This window comes from Falco biarmicus, chromosome 15 (genome assembly GCF_023638135.1).
Source record: "Falco biarmicus isolate bFalBia1 chromosome 15, bFalBia1.pri, whole genome shotgun sequence".
NCBI lineage: Eukaryota > Metazoa > Chordata > Aves > Falconiformes > Falconidae > Falco > Falco biarmicus.
The window spans coordinates 5,408,258-5,433,787 of record NC_079302.1 but is presented as its reverse complement, the minus strand read 5'-3'; the positions used below and the strand labels follow the sequence as shown (position 1 = coordinate 5,433,787).

General features: G+C 36.4%; 1 protein-coding gene across 2 annotated transcripts in view; it reads left to right on the top strand.

Annotated features, from left to right (window-relative positions):
• Window positions 1–25,530, top strand: part of CDH13 (cadherin 13) — a 509,494-nt gene that overhangs the window by 330,873 nt on the left and 153,091 nt on the right. For both annotated transcript variants that reach the window (XM_056360499.1, XM_056360498.1), the window contains exon 7: window positions 23,777–23,955. In XM_056360499.1, the coding sequence (XP_056216474.1) occupies window positions 23,777–23,955 (179 nt within the window). The remainder of the gene's footprint in view (window positions 1–23,776; window positions 23,956–25,530) is intronic.

The following is a 25,530-nucleotide window of genomic DNA, read 5'->3' as shown; positions in this document are numbered from 1 at the left end:
CCAGGCAAAACTTTTATTTACAATCTACCTGCCGTGTGGGAGGTAGATGACAATGAGTCATCTCTGATTACCTGTATCAGGAGCATGTATCATAAGTGAATGTACCTTGCTCACTAGGAATTTGTGAATATTAATTACAAATGCATGACAGAGGGGACACAATACTCTGGTATCACTGTTTCCTATGGACCCAGCTAGATCTCATTGATCTCAGTGGAAATATTTCCATGGGTTTTGGTTAGGGTTGGATCAAAGCATGAAGAAAATGGTCCCTCTGCTGGGGACAGCTAAGTCTATGCAGTAGAGTGACTGGGTGTCTTTTCTCAAATGTTGGTGTTATATCAGTGTTGTTTCACGTATAGGATTATTATTCAGAGAGGTATACACATTTTATAATCTATTTTAATGCATTTCCTCGTAGTAAGCTGCTGAGAGCAGTTCAGTGTGTACCAATGGAAATGTCTGGCCCTGAGAGAGAAACCAGCGTCTGGCACTATGATGTGAAGATAACAAGATGCATGAGTATTAAAAGTGGTTCAGAGGGAAACCAAGAGTGAGATTGTCTACTCATGAGAATAGCTCTTGTTTGCAAGGGGATGTATGCAGTGCCTCTTAAAAGTAATAGCTTCCCATTTCACTCTCTTTCCTCTCTCATTTTACTTTTTCTTCCTTAGTTTATTGATCTGATGTGCTTTTGTCCAAATTGATCCCTGAGGTTATAGATCAGCCCTTTAAAACATCTCCTTGATAAATGTGGAAACTGGGAATAGCCTTTACAGCAAGTACTTGGTGAATTTGTATACTTACAATGTGTGCAAAAGTTGTAGAGGTAGAATTTGAATGTGGTCTTTAAAATATCTCATACACCATGGGAGTGAACTGGTTTAAAGAAGCCAGTACAAGACCTGCTCACCTGATGCTGGGAAACTCACATAGCAAGGCACAAGAGTTGCCTTTATGCCTGGAATTTAACATTTCAAATCTTTGTGTACTAAGTATTTACTATAGAACAGTGTATTAATTAGAGAAACCCCTGATATTTTCTCAGTACTAGAAGATTCTTAATTTTTTTCAAAGACAAAATGAAATTCCAAATAATGATTTAGCAAGAAAGATAATTAAGAAAATTAAAAAATCTTCAGTGCTGCTCAAGTGCTATTAGCACATTAATATGTAATTTCTCTGCTGTTTTGCCTTACATTATGTCTATTATATACATCTATTAAATTAAAGCAATGCACCTGCGAGAAAACCCTTCTTACTACCAAGCTGACTGGACAGTTAACTTTACTCAGACTGAAATATCCTTTTGTCTTCAGCCAGCCTCTTCATAAATTTATCAATTCATTTACCAGTAAGAATTTGTGTGATTCCTCAGTTTATCTCCCTAATGAATATTTATTGCATTCAACCTCTTGGTGCCATAGAGGATGCCTAGGTTGTGAGTGATTTGTGCCTCTGACTTCCCTGTTGTTGCTCCATCCTTGCCAGGGAAGAATATTTTTCCAGTGAGCTGTGCTTTGGTTTTTGCCACAGGCAATTTCTTCCTTCAAAATAGTACATAAATAAAATATTTGTTCGCGCTTCTCTCTGAGCAAAGCATACAGAGGAAAATCTTTACTCATTTATGCAGAAAGTGATATCTGTTGCAAAGAGTAAATCCTCATTTTCATATTTAATGAAGCCATAATCATTGGTAATGGATGAAGATTGCATTAAAGAAATCTTAATGTTCCTCTCAAGGGAAAGTAATTTTACTAGAAACAAGCTAGTTAATCAGCTTCAGAAAAACTATATATGTTTTATTATACAGGCAGGTTTTCCAAGGACAAAGTAGGAAATGTAACAAAAACATTTATCAATTTTCATCTTCAGAAATTTATCACATATGGCATTATGCAGATTTCCTCTCTGAAACACACAGTACTAGTCTTGTTGAGGTTTACAAACAGAAAAGGCTGACATGAGTAAAATATTTATTTCTGCTCTACAATCTATGTGATTTTCATGCAGATGCAGTTAAATTTCCCTATTAAATGAATCTTGCTAAAACAGCCTAACAGAAAGAGGACAAAGATCAGTAGCCAGTCAAATACTTCCCTTAGCTTGTGTTACATATTGTGGTTCTATCCACAGAGACCCTGTAGAGGTCTGTGCAGTGTGATGCTCATACGCATACCAAAATCTTCACTGTGCAGGGGAAATGAAGATCAACAATTTGGTATAATCTACTGGCTGGCCGAGCATTAGCTGCTCCCTTCAGGCCACTGCATGACTGAAGGGCTTATGCCAAGAGACAATTGCCTGGATCACAAGCTGGGTAAGAAGTGTCTTGCAGTCATACACTCTTTCTTCTGTCAGGATTTGGGCTGCCAGCCCCATCCTTCCTGCAGCACAAGTATGCAATTATTTAATTGTAAACCAGAAACATTCAGAAATTAACATTCAGAAATTATTTTACTACTGAGATTCCACCATAGGACTAAATGATCACAGATGATATATTGTGCCTGGCTTACAGCTGAAGTACAGGACAAGTTTACCTAAAAATTTAAGTATAAACCTCTTTGTACAGTAGTATTCTGTGGTTGCGGTGGTCTAAGAGTTCGAGTAGCATATGTTTGTAAGGGAAAATAATATTTTTTATGTGTCCAGCAGAACTGGAAAGGGATTACTACCTTTGGGACACCAAGCCCTTTTGAAAGGTACCCTTGAACTAAGAGATGTGCCCAAAAGCTTTTCTGTTTTCTTTGAGTTATATTATTTAGTCAATCAAAAACAATACTTGTTTTCCGCAAAGAACATTGGTTTGTGTGCTTTGGTGTTCAATGGGAATTTTGGTCCCTACATGTACTATAGAGGACCTCTTAAGGTAGAGGAGTTACCTGGTCTTGGGTTCAGATTTGTTCAGTGAATTTAACAGCCAAAGACTCCTCTCCGGAATAGCTATCACTGCCACTATCAGTACAAGGAGAGTTTCAATGGTATAAGCAGGAAGCACAGAGGCTGTGCAATGTCACAAGAGTAACTGATGCATGGAGGTTGCTTTGGGTAAGCTTTGCTTGGTCCTTTGGCTGGGGAAATGCGAAGGCGTATTGCATCTTCATCTTCTCCCTCATTCCTGAACAACCTTTAGTATTAGCTTGATATAGCTGAGAATCGAGTCCATTTATTTTTGGGAGAAAGGTTGAATCAGCCCTTTTCATTTTTATGTTCAGAATAAGCCTCGTTTCTTATATACATTTCTTGGAGTAGTTTGCATTATGTATACATAAGAAGAATAGATTATTTTATGGTTTTTTTTAAGTAAAATACAGCTGAAAATCATTGATCTGAAAAATAACAATACAGAGAAAAAGAAACATTGCCTATGGTTTCAAGTAGAAGCTGAGTAAAAAGCACAATCTATAGTGTGCTGTGAGGCTGTTGCATTACTGAAGTAGTATTACTATAAGTGGTCTCAGACTACTTATAAACGCACTACCTGTTGGTCACTGCTGCACGCTGTAGAGGTGGGGAAGGAGGGAAGGAAAGGAAAATCAGCAAAGAAAGTTTATTGGAAATGTCTTTAAAAAATGTTCCCACATATGTAACCTGGAGAGAACAAGAAAGTAACAGCATAATGATGTAGACTTGATGATCTAATTGGTTTTCTGACACTCTCATTTCTATGATTCGTTTTAAGAAGTCTTTTCAAGCTTGTGTGGTTGTGAAATAAATAGAACAAACTGGAAATGTGGAAACTAAATAATGATCTGCTCATCATGTTAATATTACTGCTGTCAGCAGTAGTAATATTTATTTAATGATTCTTCTGCATTAATATGAAAGTATATATATTAAAATATAATCCATATTCCAAAGAACTTGATCCTATGTCCGCACCTTTCCTAAGTGATCCTCCATTCAGAGAAAGATTTATACATAGCAGGAGAAGTGTCACTATCCTAGAAATATATGTGTGGGCCATACTTGGGAACCAGTTTGCTTGCTAATGTGGATTTAAATTCAGGACCTTAAAATTCTGTTACTAAATATTTGAAGAAGGTTGAAATCTGGCAAAGCAATAACTCTTCAGTATATCCAAGGGCAGGAAAGATTATGACAGTTTTATTTTATATTGGTCTTGTGCTGATAATATTTCAAGAGGTCTGTATTTTCTTCTAAAACCTCTGGCCTACCCTCTCTGCATAGGTTGTACATAGCAAAATAAACATTTTTTTCATTTTATGTAACTCTCCAGCAGTACGATAAGAGGCCGCTAACCAGTTGTGCAGTACATTAAAGTGCAGTGATTCATAAAGCAGTATCACTTTACTCACCCCTTGATCACCACCAACTTTTCATTCACTCCTTTTGTATGTGATCAAACACCCTCTGAAAATTACAGAAGGATAAACACTTTTGGCTTTCAGAATCAACAGTAATAGATTTCCTAGATTGTCCTTTCATGTTTCCCTGCTCATATTTCTATTTAGTTTCATCTGTCTTGAGCATATTTCTGTAGTGCCCTCTGACCCTAACGTAGGAGAGCTCTTCTTGCTGCTGTGCACCAACTGTGCTTGCTTTATCCACAGCCTTTCTTTAAGGGCAGCGTTGCAGCTGTTAAGAGTACTGAATCTCTATGATATCTCCGTGTCAGTGTCTTTTCCTGCGATATTGCCATTGCAAGGATTCTTGGTGGACTCAGAGGTCACTCACTTCTACCATAACTCTAGGGCCCTTCAAACAGCCCTTTTCCATATGATTCTCTCCATTATCAGCAAGTAAATAATATCTAAGATGGATGAGGGAAGGATAACGGGCACATCTTAAGTTGCCTTCTGGCAGCAGGTACGATACCATACCCCGGTATGAATCACCCAAGCCTGAACATCATAACACTGTGCAAGAGTCTTACCACTGGAGCCATCTGGGTACCGGTTTTTGTTAGCAGTACAAGTTAGTGAAATACTTGTTAGGGTCATGCTTCACAAACACTGCTGCTCATTTCTTTGATTTCTGTTCAAAGTCCTTTTGTCTATTCCATTAAGGACAGGAAGCACAGAGATTGCTAATGAGTCACTTTCATGGTTCCAGCCAGTCAAAACAACATTTTCAGGTGGTCAGTCGTAAGCACAAGTATGCCCCTCTCATGAAAACTCATTTTCTCTATTACAGAAGCATAAATCTCTTACTGATTGTATGGATGCTGGTTAAAGGAAGGAATTAAATAGTTTCATCTTATGGAAAGGTGCCAGGGATATTTGTACTGCAAGTCCTCATTTTGTGGTTTAAAAAAGTGTTTCATTACTGAGTGTAGAACTTTTTATACTGCTGTAGGGAATTCACTGATCAGGAAAACATTCCAAAATATCATAAAGGAAACTCAGACTTGTAGGAGATTATGCAAATGCAGCTGGTTTTTTACAAAGGGAGAGGGATCTTTAGATTTTCTTTTGTTTGGGTTTTGTATGTTTGCCTACATGAAAGAAATTAGGGAAATCAGAATATTTTTCTCTCTAAATTCTAGTGCTAGTTAGCGTTCTGTAATTACTTCTCTGTTACTATGTTTGGGAATTGAAACATTAAATGGAAAAATTATTTATGATACTTTTGAAAGTGCTTCCGAAGTCAGAAGTCAAACTCTTAAATTTTGTAATTATTTATGTCTGTTTGCTTAACACATGTGTATATTTTCCAAATATTCTAAATGAATAAATCTTGTAAAGAATAAATGTTAACCAGTTCCATACAGAAAGGTTGCAAAAATGTCACCTTTATGAATAACAGATATATTTTTTCTAGTGTCACATTTCAGTTTCTGGGGATTTTAATGAAAGTATTATTTAAGCAAGAGCAGAAATTATGTTTTCTTCCTCCTTGTGTAATAATTTTGGTGTATTTTTCAGCATATATAATTTTTCATTAATACTAATTGCTTTTGATGCATGCAAAACATGAACAGTATGAATGCTATATTCATATATTCATATATTGTTAGTTTCCATAATTGGCTGATCAGGTAAGCCTTCAGGTCTTGACCAGTGCCTTCAGGTGAAGACAATATTTCTAATTCAGAAAACAAAATAGCAAGCACCTGAATTTCTCAGGAATTTGATGGACTGTGTAACCTCCCATCTTTAAGCTCACTGGTGCAAAACCGTATCAATTGGTCAATGTGTCAATAGTGAAAAGCTTTGATGCCTTACTGGTAACATATGTGAACTTAATTTGAGATCCCGGTTTTGTTCCCGAAGTCTACATCAGAAGGAATAATAATAATAGTAACAACAACAATAATAAAATATTTAGAATTGACATTCAGCAGAGTAGTTAAGAATTGTGTATGCCATGGGTGATATTGTTACTCCAGCCTGACCAGAGCTCTACTGGCATGCATCAAAAGAGCATGAAAAGAGAGCTTGCATTGTTACCTTCAAATTCTGTAACTGTTTTTTCCATTACTGGAGAGTTATATTTTCAGCTATTGATGACAGAGTACTAAATAAAAAAGTTCCTGAAATAATGAAAACCACAAAAGGAAGCATACTACACTTTGTAGGAAGAATGAGCACTGGGGTAGGTACCTTCTTTTCTAGAGCTGCAGGTGTTTATGCGAGCAGTTAGCTGTTGAGCATCTTAGAGATGCACAGGAAGCAGGGCATGCAGCTTGGCTGCAGCAGCTGAGGGTGAGGCTAAGCTGCTTATTTCACGAGGGATTCTTTTAGTATTATTTAAGTCAAGCCAAATCAATGTGGGTAATTCAGCAGATGAAAATGTCAATAAAAAGAACCTGAGTCTGAAAGTCATCTGCACTGATATAAACTAAAAGTAACTTCATTAAAATGTATTTATTTATTACCTTTCCCTATATCTATACATCTATTGTGTGTATGTTATACCAAGGATATATGTGTGTGTATATAATATACAAAATTAATGGCATTACATATTTAAATAGTACTATTCAAAATGGAATTATGTCAAAGAAAAACACATAGCCAGTTATAATTGTATATATATTAAAATATATCTCTTTGCTTCAGAGCAATACATTTAAATAGGTTCCAGTTTTAAAGAATGTATGCACTGACAGTTCTTGAAGCACTCATTTGCTGTTATGAGCCTGTAACACTCCTGTACTATTATTCGTACTGTCATTCCAATACTACAAAGTCAAAACTTGCAAGAAATTACCACATAACCAGTAGCACAGTGTCTCCACATGCAGTAACTAGGACAGAAGACAAAATGAAAGTACTTTAAAAAGTTTGCGTGGAAAACTGAAAGTCATCATTTATACTCTGCTTCTTTATAAGTGCCTTATAAATGGTTAACCGGTTTTGAAAAAATCTTTCATAAATGTTTAATTGAGGGTCACTGGATTGATTTTAATTATGGCTTATAAACATCTGTAGCATGCCTAATTTATAATCTAATTTGTAGATGTGTACATAGATCTCCTGCTTCAGAAACATGCACACAACTAAAGAATTAAAAAAATTCTTATTTACTTGTTGCTAATTGCTTTCCAACTACTATGCAGTGGTACCATTTCATAGCATTTCCATTCAAATTCTGATGAAGCAATGCCTTCATGATGTCCTACATAAAACAGCTCAGATGCATTTTTTTACAGTGCCCAGACCTTGGCATAATGGTGAACAAAGCATTAGTGTAAAAATAAAAGTTTTCGAGACAAGCTGTACGTGTATGTTGAACTATTCATGGTATAACTTTTTTCCTGTACACGGGAAGGTTATTGCTGTGAAGCAGAAGGAAGTGCCTGTATGTGGAGCGCCAGCAGTATACACAGTAGATACCATAACTGATATGCCAACAGAACATATATAAATTTATTTTTGACATGTAAATGTGACAAAATGCCTCTGAAATTAGCATAACTAGGTTGTTTTAGCAAGTGGGATGCAGCTGAATGATATTATGAACTAGCGTTGAGTGCTAAACTGAAATAAAAACTTCAATGGTGCTTTTCTGCAGCTTCTACAACCTCTTAATTTTGCAAAAGAATGAACTGATTTATGGACAAAGTCTAAGCAGAAAATGGCAGCGTTTTTTTTCACTTTATTTAGTAGAGAACCCAGGTGTGAATGTTGCTTCTTCAAAACTATCTTGCTTCCTGCCCCAGCACCACCAGCAGATTCCCAGCCAAGGTGGGGGCAGGGGAAGAGAATTTTGGCTTGGACTGTGTTGCAGGCACCAGGGTGCCTGTTCCAGTTGGATATATAGGCAGCTCAGTTATTCAGCTAGCAACTGCTTTATGCTGAATGAAAAAACTTGCTTTATGCAAAATGTCAGTGTCAATGATAGAAATGCTCTAGCATTATCGCTTGCCATCAAAATAACCATTTTGTAATTGTAATTTTTCATTAACAAAAGCAACTTTCTTTATGAACTGCAAGTCTGAGGGACACTTAATTCTTGAGAAAGCTGCAACTTGGTGGAAGGAGTCAGCCTGCAGTGCAGTTTGCATAGGACCCGTTTTTGGGAGCCTCCACTTTCACTGAAGGAGGTTTATAAACTGCTGTTTTATTTTTTGCTGTTGTGTTTGATTCCAGCAAATAAAATAACAGGTTAGTAGATCACAGTATTTCATGGTACATGAAACTGAGAGAATGGCATGCTATAGCGGGAGTAATGTAATGTGCAACTTGTTTATTTGTTAAATGTGAAAACTATATGGAACATTAGAGGAGACTTTTTGGTCTGGGATTTTTTAGCAAGAGCTCTGAATGCATCTAGAAGTTTCAACTATAACTTAGCACAATGATCACTTCAAGGACACAATATATCCCTGGTATTTAATACAGAGAAGTAAGTGTTTCTCTACAAAATGTTAATATGTATTATTAAATATATTCTATTTGGGCAAGTATTTATGTATATTTTAATATAGATGGAATTTTATTAACTAGGGAAAGAAATCGCATGCCTGATATCTTTAGAGCTTAATTTCTTTGAGAACATTACACTCGTAGCACCATGCAAAAAGCTGGGGACTTAGCACCTGCATTTCTGTGCTTTTGGCAACATAACCGATTTGTCACCAGTTGTGTAGTTTCGAAAGTCAGTGCTTGCATGAGTATACATGATGGTTTTCTCTGGATTTTAAACTTTATCAGTATTCTGTGTCATTACAGAGTAACTGGGAAATGTAAAATATGTTGGTTTTTATTTGCTTTAGCAAATTATCCATTTGGTCTAATTCTTAGTTGCACTGTGTCAACAGATATATTCAGTGCAAAGATCATTATCAGATCTGCTTGTTAGAGGGATAGAAAGCACAATATGCTTAACAGAATGCTGCTGGGATTAGTATCAATGGCTTATTTCATAAGTTGCATGCAAGTGATTGAAATTACAAACTGTTCTCTCTTTAAAATACTACATTGGGGGGTGGGGCAGGAAGCACAAAGTGAATTCCCTGAACAAAAGAGTTTGCAGCTATCTAATGCATGTTTCTGGTAATGTAATAAAAACACAAAATAACTTTATTTGACATTGGTACATTTTGTTGGAATACCTATTTTCTCTTAGACTTTCAAGATCAGTCATGCATGTATGATTTAAGCTACAATTTTTTAAATTTACATGTAATCCATAGATAAAAATAATTGTGGCTCATTTATAACTGTCAAGGGTAATTTGCTGTAGATAGACATAAAAAAATTGTATTTTATAGGTATCCAAATTTATAAGTTTGGGGGGGTGTGTGCTTTTATTATTTTTTTCTCTTTAGCAGGTGTTTAGTTTGGGGCTAGTGGTGTTTGGAAGTTACTGCTCTTGCCAAAAGCCAAGGAATTTAAAATACAGCTGTAGTAGGGATTGTGTGGTCCTCTTCCCTTGAGTTTACATAAATATCATGCATAATAATATACTGATGATCTCATCCAATTTTGAAGTGTATGGTAGTTTCAAGAAAAAGATACTAGCAGACATCTTGGAGACAAAAGCTATGACTCAGTACTGACCTTGGCTTCATTGACTAGCAGGGAGATTTACAGCTCACATCCATAGAAAGTAGGATTTCATAGAAGTTAGTGGAAAAACAAATTAGTAAGTCACAGAAGCACAAGGGGTAAAGTAAAATATTTCTTGATTTTTCTAACTGAAGTTTTGCATGGAAGAATGCCACTCAAACCCTTAGACGTTGTACCCTGAAGGTTGATATCTTTTGAAATTGTCACTCTTCTGTATGCCTTGCACCAGGGCTCCGCTCAGAATTACAAAAGAGCTGGGGCGGCAGGGGGGAAGTTTTATGCATATATTTGACTTTAAATTTAGTGTTATATTGCTATTGACATTTTCAACACTGGAAATTGTGAGGGCAAAAGTCAACAGGCAACCCAAGACAGGGCCACTTACGTCTGCTTCCAAGTCCCATTTGCTTTTCCATTTACTTCTAAGAGGACAAGAAGATGGGTGGAATGGATGTTCACCTGTTTTGGCTCCATTCAGTGCATCCTTTATGCAGGCAAGACCAACCTTCTCCCCAAGAAACTGTATTTCATTGAAATCCCGAATTTGAAAAGTAAAAACGAAGTAAAAAGTTCAGCTGTTATTCTTTATATGCCTGATATATGTCATTGAATACAATAGGACTGAACCACTAGTGTACATTTAATGTCCTTGCCTATAAAATTGTCCTAGCTGAAAACCGATATTTGTTTTGGGACATGAAATGACCTTCCACTTTGTGCAAGAACAGGTACGGAGGTGACTGAACTAGTGGGCTGTATAACGCTATGTCTATTTCTGGTGGCCTTCAGCCCAGAAAACAGTCTATATATTTGCCTTCCTACAGTTTAGAACTCAGCCAGTTAAGTACAGCACCACAATATGGGAAAATAGGAAAGAAGTGGTCAAAATGGATACCCAAAGACAGATACAGCTTCATTCCTTTGCACTCCAAGCTGCCCCACACTTGAGCCATCTTCACACCAAAGACCATGTTGCCAGGTTCACATGAAGTTCTCGAAGATGGGAAGCTCAGCTTCAAAATCAGGGAGCGATGAAAGTCATGGCAGAGAGAGAGCTTATCAGCACTCTTCAGGTATTGTTTATAGCTTATGGACTTTATTTAGATCCCTGCCAGTCAGTTTGGAGAGTGAAGGAACAAACCCACTTTTGTCCTCAGCCAGCCAACACGTGGCAAAGAGACGTTAAGGAAAAAGGGCTCAGTGATTTAGGAAGTTTTAGTGGTTGAAATCCGTTCACTGCAAGCCATGTGACCCACTCGAATTTTAAGTGTGTTCAAGTTGAAGGCTGTGTAAAAGGCCTTGGTGGAAAGGTAGAAGTGTTTCACCATTTAAAATCTGTCTCTGGGTCTTCCTTTTTGACACAATATAGCGCTGACTGATGCTTGTTTTCTTCGGGCTTCAAATGAATATGTGCAAATGTGTAAATGTACTTGAACAGGCCTGTGACTCAATAACTATATTTGCACACAGCTGTGCAAATCCTTGTGTTCTCTAAGGATCCAATTACTGACAGTGATATATCATGAGCTGTTCTGTGTTTAATTATTAATTTTACATTAAGGAGTTCCACAGTCAATATTTAGATGTTTTATGACATACAGAGCCTTTTCCATACCCATATTTCCTCTGCAGGGACATAATGTAGCCCTTTCAATACTAAATCAATTATACACAAAGTTAAAATAACTTGATTTGTTGCTTAAGGCTCTTTCCTAATATGATGCATCAATCCTGAGAGAGTAAGAACAATGCTATCAAGGCCTGCTGTTAATCCTTGCAGACCTCCACTTTCCAAGGGTCAAGCATCAGTGCAGACTGTAAAGCTGTCCGGCACGGCTGGGGCATGCCTGTAATGCACTTCCTACAAGCATGCTTTCCCTTCAGCCATAAGTAGTCATAAATAGGGAAAAAAAAAAAAGGGATTTTTTTTGGGGGGTGTGATACTAGAACAAAAATACAAGAGAATAATTTCATTCTAACCCTCTTTTCCACATGTGTAGTGATGGGCAGAATTAATAGGAGTGGTAACACCTGTTTTAAGTGCCTGGGAGTTTGATACCTTTTCTGAGGTTTCCTCCAGAATTAATCACTTCTAAAGATTCTTCATCTCACCTTTCTTAAAATGTTTAGCTTATAATGGGATGAACTGCATCCGAAATTGCCAGTCCCTCTCTAGTAACTATTAAGAAACTTAAAGACTATATATCTCTGACCCTGAAAAGGGTGTAACTGAGTGAAATTAATCACACTAACCCTAAACTTGCTGAACTTAGTGACTTAATTAATGACTTAAATCAGAAAATAATATCCAAGGCCCATATTGAAAACTTATACCACACACTCCAAACTGTATTCTTGTTACGTATATGGATAGAGTTTTTGAAACCTGTGATTTATAAGGTAGTTTCAAAGACCTGCTTTAAAATCATAGACCATACTCTTTCAGCATCTGAGTCATTTATTAAATTCAGCTATCAATGGCTTTCAAATATAATTTAGCCGTAAAGAGGATACTGAGTTGCACTGCAAAGATTTCTATATGCAGATATTTCAGTCTCAAGATGGAGAAATGGCTGAAAAACTTTCCATTGTCTGTTATTCTAGAATGCTATTAGGGAATGAGCTGTTGCTATGGATTTGATTTAAAGGCTGGCCAATTCAAAGTGTAGGTTTCCAGAATAACTGATGGTGTTTATCCTACCTCACTGTGGACCCTTTTACTGTAGGAAGCTATTGAACTTCATTCAGAAGAATGTATGGGGGAAGAATGAATGCTTTTTAAAGGAAATTATATCTTTCCAAGACATGCCTTATGATCCTTCTGTACTGATTTTTTTCAATACTAGCTTGGATACCTTACAATCAAATATTCCACTTCTGTTTGTAATTTTAACAGAGATTAGTGCACCTTTGATTTATCTGGAAAAGTGTGATGGGCAATGCAATTCTCTGGATTAAGAACAGGGGATAGTTGTCCAATTCATTTATTTGATGTAGCAGTGAAGAAGTTCATTACGAAGTATTGTCTGGGCAGGATGAATTTTAATAACTTCAACAAAGCAAACACTGGAAGACCAACCAAATAATTTATCTAGTAGTTCATCTGTGGGAGGGGGGAAAGAAAACCAAAACTTACCTAAAAAGATCCTGTATTAAGATGGAAACACTTATCCTTCAGACAAAAACTTTCAGATGTTTAATAGATCAAATGGCTAGGGCTTGACTATGAGATCAATACAAAGATGAAATGGTACATTAGAATAAGTGTGTGCTCTGGTTCTACAGATGAAGCTAGAAACTATGGAGGAAGATCTACTTTCTCGTTATGAGGTCTGATTCTTCTTTCATTAGCGCCACTTTTATAATATTGAAGCACTCTTGGTTTATATGGATTAATTTTGGATTGACGTAGATGATGAGAATCAGTGACAGATGCATGGATAACAAGGATGGGTGTTCCAATTATATCCCTACCTTTTAACATGAGATTAATGCACAACCAGTTCATATTGGTTAGAGGCAAAGGATAAAGACTTTTGAGGTGCAGTTACTGATGAAGTGTATGTTGGTGTATTATCATTATCATATAGATCTAGGTGAAAAAAATCAGTACTTTTATTTCTTGTACCAGCAACTTATATAAGGGTCTAATACAGGAGAGGCGCAAAAAGGCACAGATTGTCCTTTTACTTTTCTCTTTTCATTTCACTTATAGTGAAGTGAGAAATTAGGAAGGTAAAGAGGGAATAAAGGTAGTGTAATGCTGTGTATACCTGATATAGAGCTTCAAGGTCATTCCTGTATTCCATAGCCTCACCTAATATAAATCTTTGCTTTAGTAGTGCTGGGCTGATTTAGATCAACAGAAATTCTGGCCCACTGTCTCAAAAAGTATTTCCAATCAGGGAAGATTGACCTTGCACTGAGAGATCTTATTAAAATGTAATATTATTACAGTTTAATCATGAAACATGCCAGTGTGCCTTACTTGGACAGAGAAGAATAGTCCAAAGTGATTTCTGTAAAGTAATGACATATTCTTGATTAAAGCCCACTGTGAAAGGGAAGTATATTTGCTTTCTTATAAGATGTTTTTAAGCCAGTCAGTTTCTTTACAAAAGTAATTAATTTAAAGAATGAGATCTTCCATTTATGAAGCGTGGCCCTGATCAAGAGACTATTGAAATCTGTGAAAACACCACCTTCATAGAAAAATCTCTCAGTTGTGTTGTTGCTCTTGAACAAGTCCTAATGCAAGGTTTCTTATTACCCATTCCACACAGACTGTATTTTCACATATTAAAAAAAAACCCACAAAAACAAAAGCAGACACTTACTGTCAATAATTGCATTGCTTTTATTTTTCATTTTGAAATAATTTGTTGTTCGAATGAAAGGAAAAATATTCTCATTTCCTTTTCATTCTCAACGTGTTACTAGATTTTAATACACTACTGATTTAAAGCCTACAGTTGGCACTGATCTCTTTCCATGAATTTTAAACTAGTTTCACTTCTGCCTTACAGACAGTCCTAGCTTAAAAAGAAAATATGACTGAGAAACACCTCTGTGTTGTAACCACTACTGATGTGGGATTTCACCATTAAAAAATAATAACAGAATAACAGTCTGAAGCGTTACCGTAATTCTTTCTCAGCTAAGGTATGCCCTCACAGCCCAGGTTCTCCACTAGTCCGTATTGGTGGACCTATTAAAATACACGGCAGCTTTGTCTCTACCAGTGCACCTAAGTTTCCTTTCCAGAGGACATGGATGCTGAAGAAAGCATTGCTGTCTGGAATACAGCTAGGGTGCTCACCTGGCTCCGAGGGCTGGTGCATGCTGCTAGGTCTTTGAATTCAGAGGCTTTCATGGCTTAATGGATAGCTGAATGTGAGCTAGGTTCCCAATGTTTAGCTATGTTTTGTTTAATATAAAGGCTAAGAGAAGAGTTGGTACTTGCTCTTGTTGCCATTCCTGCACGTTTTCACATTGCTAACTCTTCTTGACAAGGCTGGATGGAGACAAGGTGAAAGTGGCTTTGAACTGAAAGACAGCCCGTTCTCTCCCAGAAGTTCAGAATGCAAATAATTGACAATCCTTTTTTACTAGCTTAAGTGAAGCCTCTGAGATGTGTTTTGTTTTCTTCATTTATCTTGATTAAAAATGCCTCCCTGCTTAAAGGCTAGGAGAAACTGGTTATTAACTTATTTTTTGGGAGAAAGTGAAATGATTAATCTGATTTTGTCTGGTTTATTTTCTGTCTTGAGGTTCAGGGGAAGCTTTCTGCTACATTCAAAAGGTAATTACTTATGGCTATTTCTGGATATGAAATTCACATCAGGCTTTATATATTTGTATTATTTAAAAATTGCTGTATATTAGGAATTTGCATTGCTCTGGCCAAAATTATACCACACAGATAAACAGGGAAGAGTAGAAGAATGGGAAACTATTAAATAAAAGGTAGAGAAAAGCTAAAAGAAAATATTTGGATTATAAAACAGATATAAGTGCAGAATATATATATTTTAGTAAGCTTTCTGCTTGGATGTTCTTGACTATAAAGTCTGCATCTGCATTTAAACAGCTTGCATGCGCCTGAAATCAAATTTGAATGATTGCAGGCTATTCCAATTTTACATGGGAACTGGGAAAACAGCATGGTGAGTCATGTGAGTTGTAAGCATCTCTGCCAAAGTGTTTCGGCTGTCAAACAGTTCAGATCAAAGTGCTGAGTGCATGAGCAAGTCACTAGGCAAGAGGTGTTGAGTCTCAGACTTTTTATTCTGGTTTTGTGAAAGGTGAGGAAAGAGCTCAGCATCCTCCATCTCCACTAGTGCAGTGATGGTCTAGCGTTTAACTGGCTATTTCAGGCATTGACCTGCCTCCTCTTAGGATTTGAGCTAGCTTCTGGCAGGTGTGTGCCAAATGCACTTGTCGTGGTGATAAGTTACATAGGGATTATGGAAATTTCTCCATTTGAGGTTTTCAGAAATGAGGCCAGTATTGTTCTCTATCTTTTCAGAATGGTCCTGCATTGTTATTAGGGGGTTCGTTTTAATGATGTTGTAATGTCTCATCTAGTCTTTATTTCCTGTGATTTTTTTGATTGACTTCTAGTGCTAGCCTGACTGTCTTCTGAGTGTGCTTAGGACTGAATCTTACTTTTTGTATGTTGAATAGCTATTCCTTCACACATAAATCACCATTCTGTCATATTCGCCTGCTGTGAGATGTTCAATGCATATCATCATTTACATTAAACCATTTACTTCAAGAGAATGTGTTATATTGCTTTATGAATTATGTTATCTGACATATAAGATTATGTTATGAATTGGCAGTTAGAATATTAGAACAGTGGGACTTTTTATAGCTTATGGTTATGATCCAAGAAGTAATTCATGTCTTAATAGACTTCACTGGTCAAAAGGGAAGCAGACATGAGAGTGCGACATTTTTACTATGGATCCAGGAATCAAGCAGAATCCTAGTTAAGAAAAAATCTTTGGTGGTTTGCTTAAATATGCAGCCTGTTCATATCTGGAGGAAGGATGTCTTCATTTCATCTACAGCTCTATTGTTCAAAGCCCTCTTTCACTAAATTTGCAATTCCCAGTCCATCTGAAGAGGCTGTAAGTGAACAAGTGTGATGACTTCCCCATGTCTGAACAAGGAAGGCTTGCTTCTTGAAGGGGTAACAATGATGTTGAGTAATACTGGGGGAACTGTTTAATGGAAGATGGAATTGTAGTAGATATTATTTGGTGGGGAGCAGTCACTATTCTTCTCCTCTCCTATTTCCCTTGTTCCCGTTGTCTGGAGGTTTAGGTACACATTTAAGAAAGGATAAACTTGGTTCGGGAACACACCACAACACTTTCTGTCTCAGCTACCCTGTGTGTTAAAATATTAAACCCTTTTAATTTTTAAAGGTGAAAAGTTAATATTTTTTAAAAAGTTGAGGAGTTTGACATGTACTTTGAAAAAGAACACATTTCCACCAACAAGCCCTTCTTCCTCTTACGTAAAAGCCTTTAATAGCTATGTCACTGCATATCAAGGTTTCTGTTGTTACTTTTTTACTTAATAAGTAGTACACTTGGCATACAGAAAAAAACAGCATATTGCTTTCCTGTGATGGACTGACTGCTTGGGAATAGTTTTTATTTTTGAGTTTTAATATAGATACGTGATGAAAAGAAACTGGCACATAAAAATAAGAAGCCATCTGAGTAAGTTAGCTTTTAGCATGTGTTTCTACCCGTCTGTCGGGCAGTCAGTCCCTCAAAACTTTTGAACTTGCTACTCTATTTCCACTAATTTTCTCATAGGGATAAAGTTGTCTGAAGGGGTACCTTAAATTCATACAACTCATGAAAATAAAAGAGAAAAAGATCCTATGAAAGGTCTTCCTAAGGGAATGACTGACTTTAGCCCCTCTAAATCATCATCTTATCCATCCAGGACACTAGCCTTTGGACAGTAAAAGACAGGAAAAGAAATGAGACTTCATTGATTTTACTTCTCATGGAACTGCCTGTTTCATGCTGTCTGTAGTCTCATACTATCTGTAGTCTATCAGACAAATGCAAAAACTACGTGCAATTATTTTTTTTTATTATTTTTTTTTTGTGTAAGGGAAGACTGCATGGTGTCTAAAATGTAAGTTATCCCAATCAGGGACCACAAATTTCATATTTTGTAGAATGCAAGATTTGTGATGGGGATCTTAGAATTCTGAAAGGATAAATAATGCTCTTTTTATTTGCTTCATAATTTCTTGTATCTGCACAAAGAAGAGCGTAAGTATATGCTACCACAACATCTCATAACCTGGTATGTACTGATAATATATGCATGATTTGGGAAACCTTGTTGGGGCTGACAATTTTCAGTGTTTTCACCCAAAAATTTTATGCTGAAGAAAGAAGCATTCATAGCACCAGAGACAAAGCACAATATACCAAAGTAGCATTTATTTCACGTAACTTCAACAAATACAAATTCATTTATGGGCATTTCATGTATCCATGTCTCTCCTTGAGCAACAGATACCTGCAAGTTCTTAACATCATTTCCAGGCATGAGACACTCTACCCGACTGTACGGCTAGGGACACTACTGTATGTAACTCATTCTCAAAAAATCCCAGGAGTGAATAACTTATTCTACCAAAACGGCTGTGTTACTCAGGGGAAAAAAAAGGTTAAATGCTAGTATTGCTAAAGGCTGACCTGCCCATTCATCTTTACAGTTTTGTCATAATGTTCAACTAGGAATGTTCCATTATTTCCTACTCGATTTATATGCTTTCTGACTGCATTAAGTCTTTACACATAGCAGCAATTCTTAACAGTCTTCTTCTCTACTTAACATTACTGAAATTTCTTTTGTGTATCAACAGAAGTTTGTTGATTATTCATTCCACAACTGACAGTTCACCAGTGCATCTCTCCACTCGTGCTTACTGCATGCTCAGATGGCATGCCCAGCACACTAATGAGCTGTGCTGTCTAAACTCTATTTTAAAAAGTATGCACATATCCTGAATTTGCCAGACATCTAAATAGACGATATGGAAAATGTCCTGTAGGGTAGAAAATTACTGCCCTATACAAACATAAGATATGCTAAAAGCCTGAGCTACTTAATTCTTACTAAGTATCTTCTCTACTGAACAACGGCTTCAAGTTTTTAATAACACACATAAGTTAATAACTGTAGTTGCAATTCAAATGCACTTGATTGGAAACATTATAGACATTACATTTGTTTTGCTTCCCTAGGGCTTATTGTCTTTAAAGTACAAAATGACAGTCAAACATGCAATTAGTTATGATGAGTATAACAGGAGGGTATTCTCCTTTGCTCCATTTTCTGAAAGTTTATATCTTTTTTTTTTTTTTCTGTAGTGATAAATGTGATGTGTTCTGGAGTTATAGGTAACCTTGATTTCTTCCTTTTTCATCCTGTTTTTCATTCTTTGTTGGCTCCCTTGGGTTGAAATAGCTTTACTTTTTGAAAGTATACCATTGTTCAACTGATTTTTATCTGTGTACAGACGTATATCTGAACTTGTGAAGAAGGTGGAAATAAAACACAGCAATCCAAGTTAATTAGGCAAGTAGATCCTTCCATTTCCGTAGAGTATTTAATGTGCTGAGACTCACAAAAAGAGTGAAAATAACATGAGAAAACCAATATCAAGCTTTTGAGCACTCATTAAGTTAAAACTATTCAGTCCTTAAACTGGATAATATTTTAATGTTAGTATTCAAATTTGTCTTTTAAGTTTGTAGGCTTATGACACTTGTTCACATTTCACTAAGCTGGAAATAGGCCTCCCTTCCAGTACATTCCAGTCCTTTTTGTACACCCACCAGCTGACTATAATAAATAAATAGAAAGGATAGGTGGTTAGTAGTAATCTCATCCATCAGCTGAACTGTTCCCAGGGTTCTTTTGGCATCTTGACAAAAAAAAAAATGCACCTAAAAGGAAAAAAAAAAAAAAAAAAAAGGAAATGGAAAGGTTATTAAGAGGTAAATAACAAAATGCCAACAAGCTTTTTTCCCAAGAAACCATCTGCTCCAATCACCACAAAATTGTGCAAGCATTGTGTTTTACTTCTTAATGCCTAAGGGGAGTTTTTTGCCAATATTTCCAAGCTGACTTCCAGGCCAAATGAGCAAACAACAGATTGATAGCTGCAGCCTCTGGAGCAATGACCTGGCTACTGGGATATATGTCCGATCAATGAGGAGCTCTGGGAGGTGCAAGTAGAGGTTTTGAGTGATTATGGTAATAACAAAACTGCCCAGAAGGTGTGACAAACCATGAATATTGAAATACACCAAGGCATAACTATACCTTTACTGAGAGAGACTGCCTCAATCAGTCTCTGTGCATCATTGGCAGAACTGTAAAGTTGCTGATTTTGCAGACATTTCTTCCTCTAGCTTGATAAGTTAATATATATTGTTTAACATGATAATGTAGAAAGCTGTTGTTTTGTGGTTTGAAAGCCAGCTGCATTTGATTGATGCCAGGAATGGAAGTATTTATAAAATGACACTGAATTAGAAGTAGTCAGTTTATGGGTCTGGGGAAATGAATCTTTTATGAAGAATAAAACTTTATGATGAAGGAGTAACACTGAGGAAGTGTGCATCTTGAATTAAACTCTTTTGGACTTGGATGTATGCTGTAGAGCCTTTTAAAATGAAAATATGTGTCACTATATTTTTAGGAAAAAGAACTCTATAAACATTATCTCTTATGGTGGTCCAGTTCCAAATGTAGAGTCATGTGTGTTCTCTATGTGAACACCTCAGCTAGGACAGGAATGTTTTTCCCTGGAAATATAGCTATCAGACTTCTCCAAAAGGTCACTGGAATATATTTTAGCTGCTGATTTAAAGTGGTTGTGATTTTTGAGGCATCAACCACAAATACTAGCCCATTCTAGCTTGTTGTACGTGTGTGGGGTTTGTTTGTTTTGTTTTAATGAAGTAGAATGTAATTAGGCACCACTGTGCTTTGAAATGAACAGACAGCATTGAACTCTGGTTAGTTTGTGAGCTTGCTTGTGAGTGCAAGAGAGGAAAGGATATGTTTGGGGGACAAACCCTCGTCAGCACGGCTGCTGAAGCCTAGCACCAACCTTCAGATCAGTGCAAGGGCTCCCTTTCCCTGCAGTATTCCAGCTCCGCTGGCTGCGGTGGTGTGAGCGTATAGGTGATGGTTAGAGAGATGTAGGTTTCTGTATTGGTGTTCATGAACAGAAAACAGGTACAACCTCGGACTGTACTAATGCATAATGACATCTAAAGACAACCCCATTTTATGTGCATTTTTACATGTTATATTAACTTGTGAGAATAGAATAACTTTTACTTAAATGTAAATGAGACTCTGATGGTAGCTAGAAACCAGCATCACAAAACTTTTGACAGAAGCAACATAGAAAGAAATAGATCTATTTCTGTACAGCTTTCCTCCTGAAGCTATCATTTCTATGCAAAACAAATGTTAACATTCTGCTCTTCTGTGTTGCTGGAATTTCTTATCTGTATGCACCAAAGGAATGATTGCACAGAACAAGTTAATGTCCATGGAGTTGAAAGGTTAAAGGACTGCAGCTGGCAAACCAGCATCAGACTCAGCCATTGTATTAAGCCAGTTTTATGCCAGTGTACTAGAGATCTGGGGATTTACATTAGATCTTCAAACCTACATGTGCCTTCCACAGTCTTAGCATCAGAAATATTTCAGTAGAACTGTCTGGGGCAATAGGATTTCTACCTAAGCATATATTTTAATCAGTTTCTAAACCTCTGCTGAGCATCAACTCATCTAATAGATTAATAATAGTAGCAACTGTATATTCATTAAAAATATAATCTAATGTACTTGAGTATAGCATCTTAGTAAATTGCATTTTTCAGGAAAGAGTTGCGTGCTGAAACCCATTCAGTTTCACTTTAACTCAGGTATTCCCTTGAAGATTTGCCTTAATTCTTCTTTATCTCACTGAAGTCTTGTGATTTAGGAGATGTTTGTGAAACACGTTATCCAATGTGAACATAAATAAACTTCTCAAAATGTGATAAATATCTAAAAAATAGCACAATGTGTTGTACTTGTGAAAAGAGGGTGGGTGAATCTTCATTCTTCGAAACAGAAAGCTGCTCTTTTTTTCTTCAGAGGAAGTCTCAAACAAAGGAAAAAATATCAGGCCTAGAATCATCTTGTAATATTGGAAAACACCGCATGGTATCCAGCGGTAAAGCTTCTTTTTGAGCTGTCTGACCTCTAATCATTGGTGAATAAAACCAACATGTTGTCAGATCTCTGTTATTTTTCTCAAGGGGGTAACTCTGCCTGAAGTAGCAATGAAGAAAAACCTTTGAGCGCTTATATTCAAGGTCACTACAACAAGAGGCGATACTTTGTACTCTGGGAAGTGCAGGGGGAAAAAAAAAAAAAAAAAAGGAGAAACATATCTAAACAACCCAGTTGTGTTTGTTTAACAGTGAACAAGGCAGTTGTTATGTCAGCCTATAAATGAAGCTGGGTTTGTTTGAACTTTCATCACAATATTTCATTTTTATTTTATTTTTTTGTTTTGATTTTTAAGTGCTCTGTGCTTCAAGACCTTCACAAAGAATACAGACTCGCTGTTTAGCATTGCACCTGAATGATATATATTTGTTTTGCAGGCACTTGTGATGTACTGTCTTAGACCTTGTCTGACCAGAAGGTTTTAATCACTTGTAGTTTTTTCGCCACAAAAGTCTATACAGATACTGAGAACAGATTATAAGGTCTTACAGACATGTTAAGCAACGAGAATGTCTAATTTGAAATGTTTTTCATCATGATATTTTAAAATAATACTTTTATTTGAAAGTCTATGAGGGTAAAGTAGTTGTTAGCCACCACATAAGAATTAATCTCTAATAAAGAATTATAACTAACTTTGACGTTGTGGTTCACACGTTAGATAATATGGTTTCAGTGCTAATCTACTTAAATGTAAATTGTATAGTTGATGGAGTTTGATACATTATTTCAGTTGGGATTTTTAGGCAAAAGAACGGATGCTTTTCTAGATTCCTTATTTGTATCAAGTTTGCAAATATCTTTTGCATTAATTTGTTACTTAACTTTGGTTCACCATTGAAATTAGTTTATTGATTTGTTATTTGGTTACTTGGTTATTTTGTTATTTGGTAGGATTTTACTCTTTCTTCAGGTCAGTATTATCAGAAATACTTTTGTTTTGGTGTGCTGATATATTCCTTTTCAATATTTTTTTTTAATAATGCTTGCATTTATACCTATAAACGAATGGATTAAGAAATCACAATGATCTAGGGGTGAATATCTCATGGTTCAGCCCAGGTGAACTTTACTGTTCACCTTTACATACTTCTTTTCTCCCATTCTTAAAGTGCAGTAGAAAGCAAATAAAAGAACGCTATGACCGAATTTTGTAGGCTATGTCAGCCTGTCTAAGGGAGAGGAAAAGACTTGATCCTGCAATGCAGGAGTATGTGTTCCAGTAGCTAAGTACAGAATTGGCAGCATCTCAGTCCTCCTGTATTAATTATGATATAGAAGAGTAACGTTTTTCCTCCGTACACAGATTCTGTAGGAATCTGTGCAGTCAAGTGTTTACCATATTGCACTGTGTAGCAGAACTGTATGCTTTAGGATTTTAATGTTAAAAGCAATCTTCATCACTTGAAGGACAGCATGGCAATAGAGGCGTGTTTGGTTGGGGTTTTTTTGTTTTATTGACACTGATACAGTAAGCCCATAAACTTGTACAAATTGCAATTATAATAATGTAGGCTTTAATAATTACAAAATTCCTTACTGACAGAAATTATAATGTCCAACCAATTCTGAAACTGTGCAAGACTAAAGTGAAGATAGACTTTTCCTTCAGCATGGTCATCTTCATCATAAATGTACCGTAGAATTTAAAGTGAAAAAGGTACACCTGTAGTTCACTTAGTGAAATGTAATTAGTCTGATGGCATACAAACGTGGGGAACTTACAGAGTTATAGGTCTGCTGCAAACCAGAAACACTGGTCTTTTGTTGCTGGCTCAGTAGCAAGTAAAATTAAAAGCACAAAATAAGTATCAGGTGAAACTACTTAGTGGTCTTGATGAGATAATTATATATTGTGCCCACCTGGTTCTCACACTTGAAGGCAATATAATTTTACACGTTGTTGCTAACTGCATCCTGCTGTGTGTCTACCTCTCTCTCAGGTACGACTGTGATGCGTATGACTGCATTCGATGCTGATGACTCTAGCACAGACAATGCTCTTCTGCGGTATCACATCCTCAAACAGACACCTACCAAACCATCTCCAAATATGTTCTACATTGACCCAGAAAAGGGAGATATTGTTACAGTGGTGTCACCTGTACTGTTGGATCGTGAGGTAAGTGAATGTTTTCCTGTTGCTAGTCTGATATTTTAACGTTTATGTCTATAATCTTCTTCTGTGGCTTGAAAAGAGGTTCAGAATATTGCAGCAATGGGGGTTCAGATGTTCAACTTTGAGGAGTCTTTTCAAGAGTTTTGTTTATTTCTTATTTGTGCTTAAGAAGTTATATTCTCTGATCAATATTTATAAATTTTGTAGTTCATAATTTCTGGACAAGATGTTTAGTGTTTTGGACTGGCAAGAGCAAAGATCTTAGGAATAAGTGGAATTAAATTTAGGGTTACTAAATGACTCTTTGGAAGTAAAAAAACCCAAACCACAAACCTAATTGTATATATAGCTTGCTACGTGATTGTTACAGTTTGGTGCCTTAAATCCTTTTCTAGAATTTTCTTTTTATTGAGTGGACTTAATAGACTAATCGAATTTGTACCCCCTAGGCAAAAATGAAAACGCAAAAAAGGAATAGTAAAGGTAGTCTGCGTGTGGCTTTAAGGTGAATTACCATAGTGCCAAAATCTATGTTTATTATAGGTCATAAACATTATAAGAGTGTAAATTGATAGCAAAGAAAGCTTAGGTATGATCATTTCACATCCAGAAGATTATAAAGCAGAGCCAATCGGTTAAGACAAAGGTTTAGTTATCAGAATAAATGAGATCTGGGCACCAATACAGTGTTGACCCTGAGCAGTTAGTCAATCTATAAATCACCATTTTCCTACCAGTTATGTAGCCCTGTGTACTCTTAGGTTTGTGGAGACGACCGAGTTCTTTTCTTGCAGGCTGTTTCAGGTACATGCTAATTTACTGAACTTATCTTCTAAGCTGGTTAGATTGAGGACTGTCAATATTCAGCACGCTATTTCTCATTTTAACCAGATGAAAATGATACCCATACCACTTCCCATGTCAGGTCAGTAATTTTCCTGCAGGCTTTTCCAACAGCAGGTGTTTAACGGGTAAACCAGACACATATTCCAGACAGACAGTGCAGTAAAAGTAAGGTCCGGGCATGTAGGATCTGTCTGTCAAGTTTAGAGAGATTCCAGTCCTTTCACACTTGTGTGGCTGGCCACAGAATCGTGCCCAAGACTTACATAATTGCTGCCTTTTTACCTCAAGTTTCCCTTCTAAATTCATTGTTTTGGTTCAAAAGCTTTATACTGTTTTTTTAAAGTCAGTTAAGGTATTTTTATTCCTAGCAGATAACTGTTCCCCAGATTAAACCAATTTACTCAAAATTAGAAAATCAATGGAAGGGAATGAACATGCCTGCTTTTCCTAGTATCTCCCAAAGGTCACTGGTGATTCATGAAATAATGATGCTGTCTCCATACAAGAACCCTGGCCTCAATCGAACTGGTATTACAGCTGGATAGTATATCCTGAAAGCAAGATCTGAATTCCTCATGATTTTTAGTAATAGTAGATTCAATACCTTTGCTTTAAAGGTGACATGGCAAGCTGTAGTCTCGTTGAAACTGCAAATTCTTGTTGTTGCTAAAAATGCTGTATGTTTTATAAGCCAAAATATAGGGCTATGTAAAATTTTAACACTAAATCCAA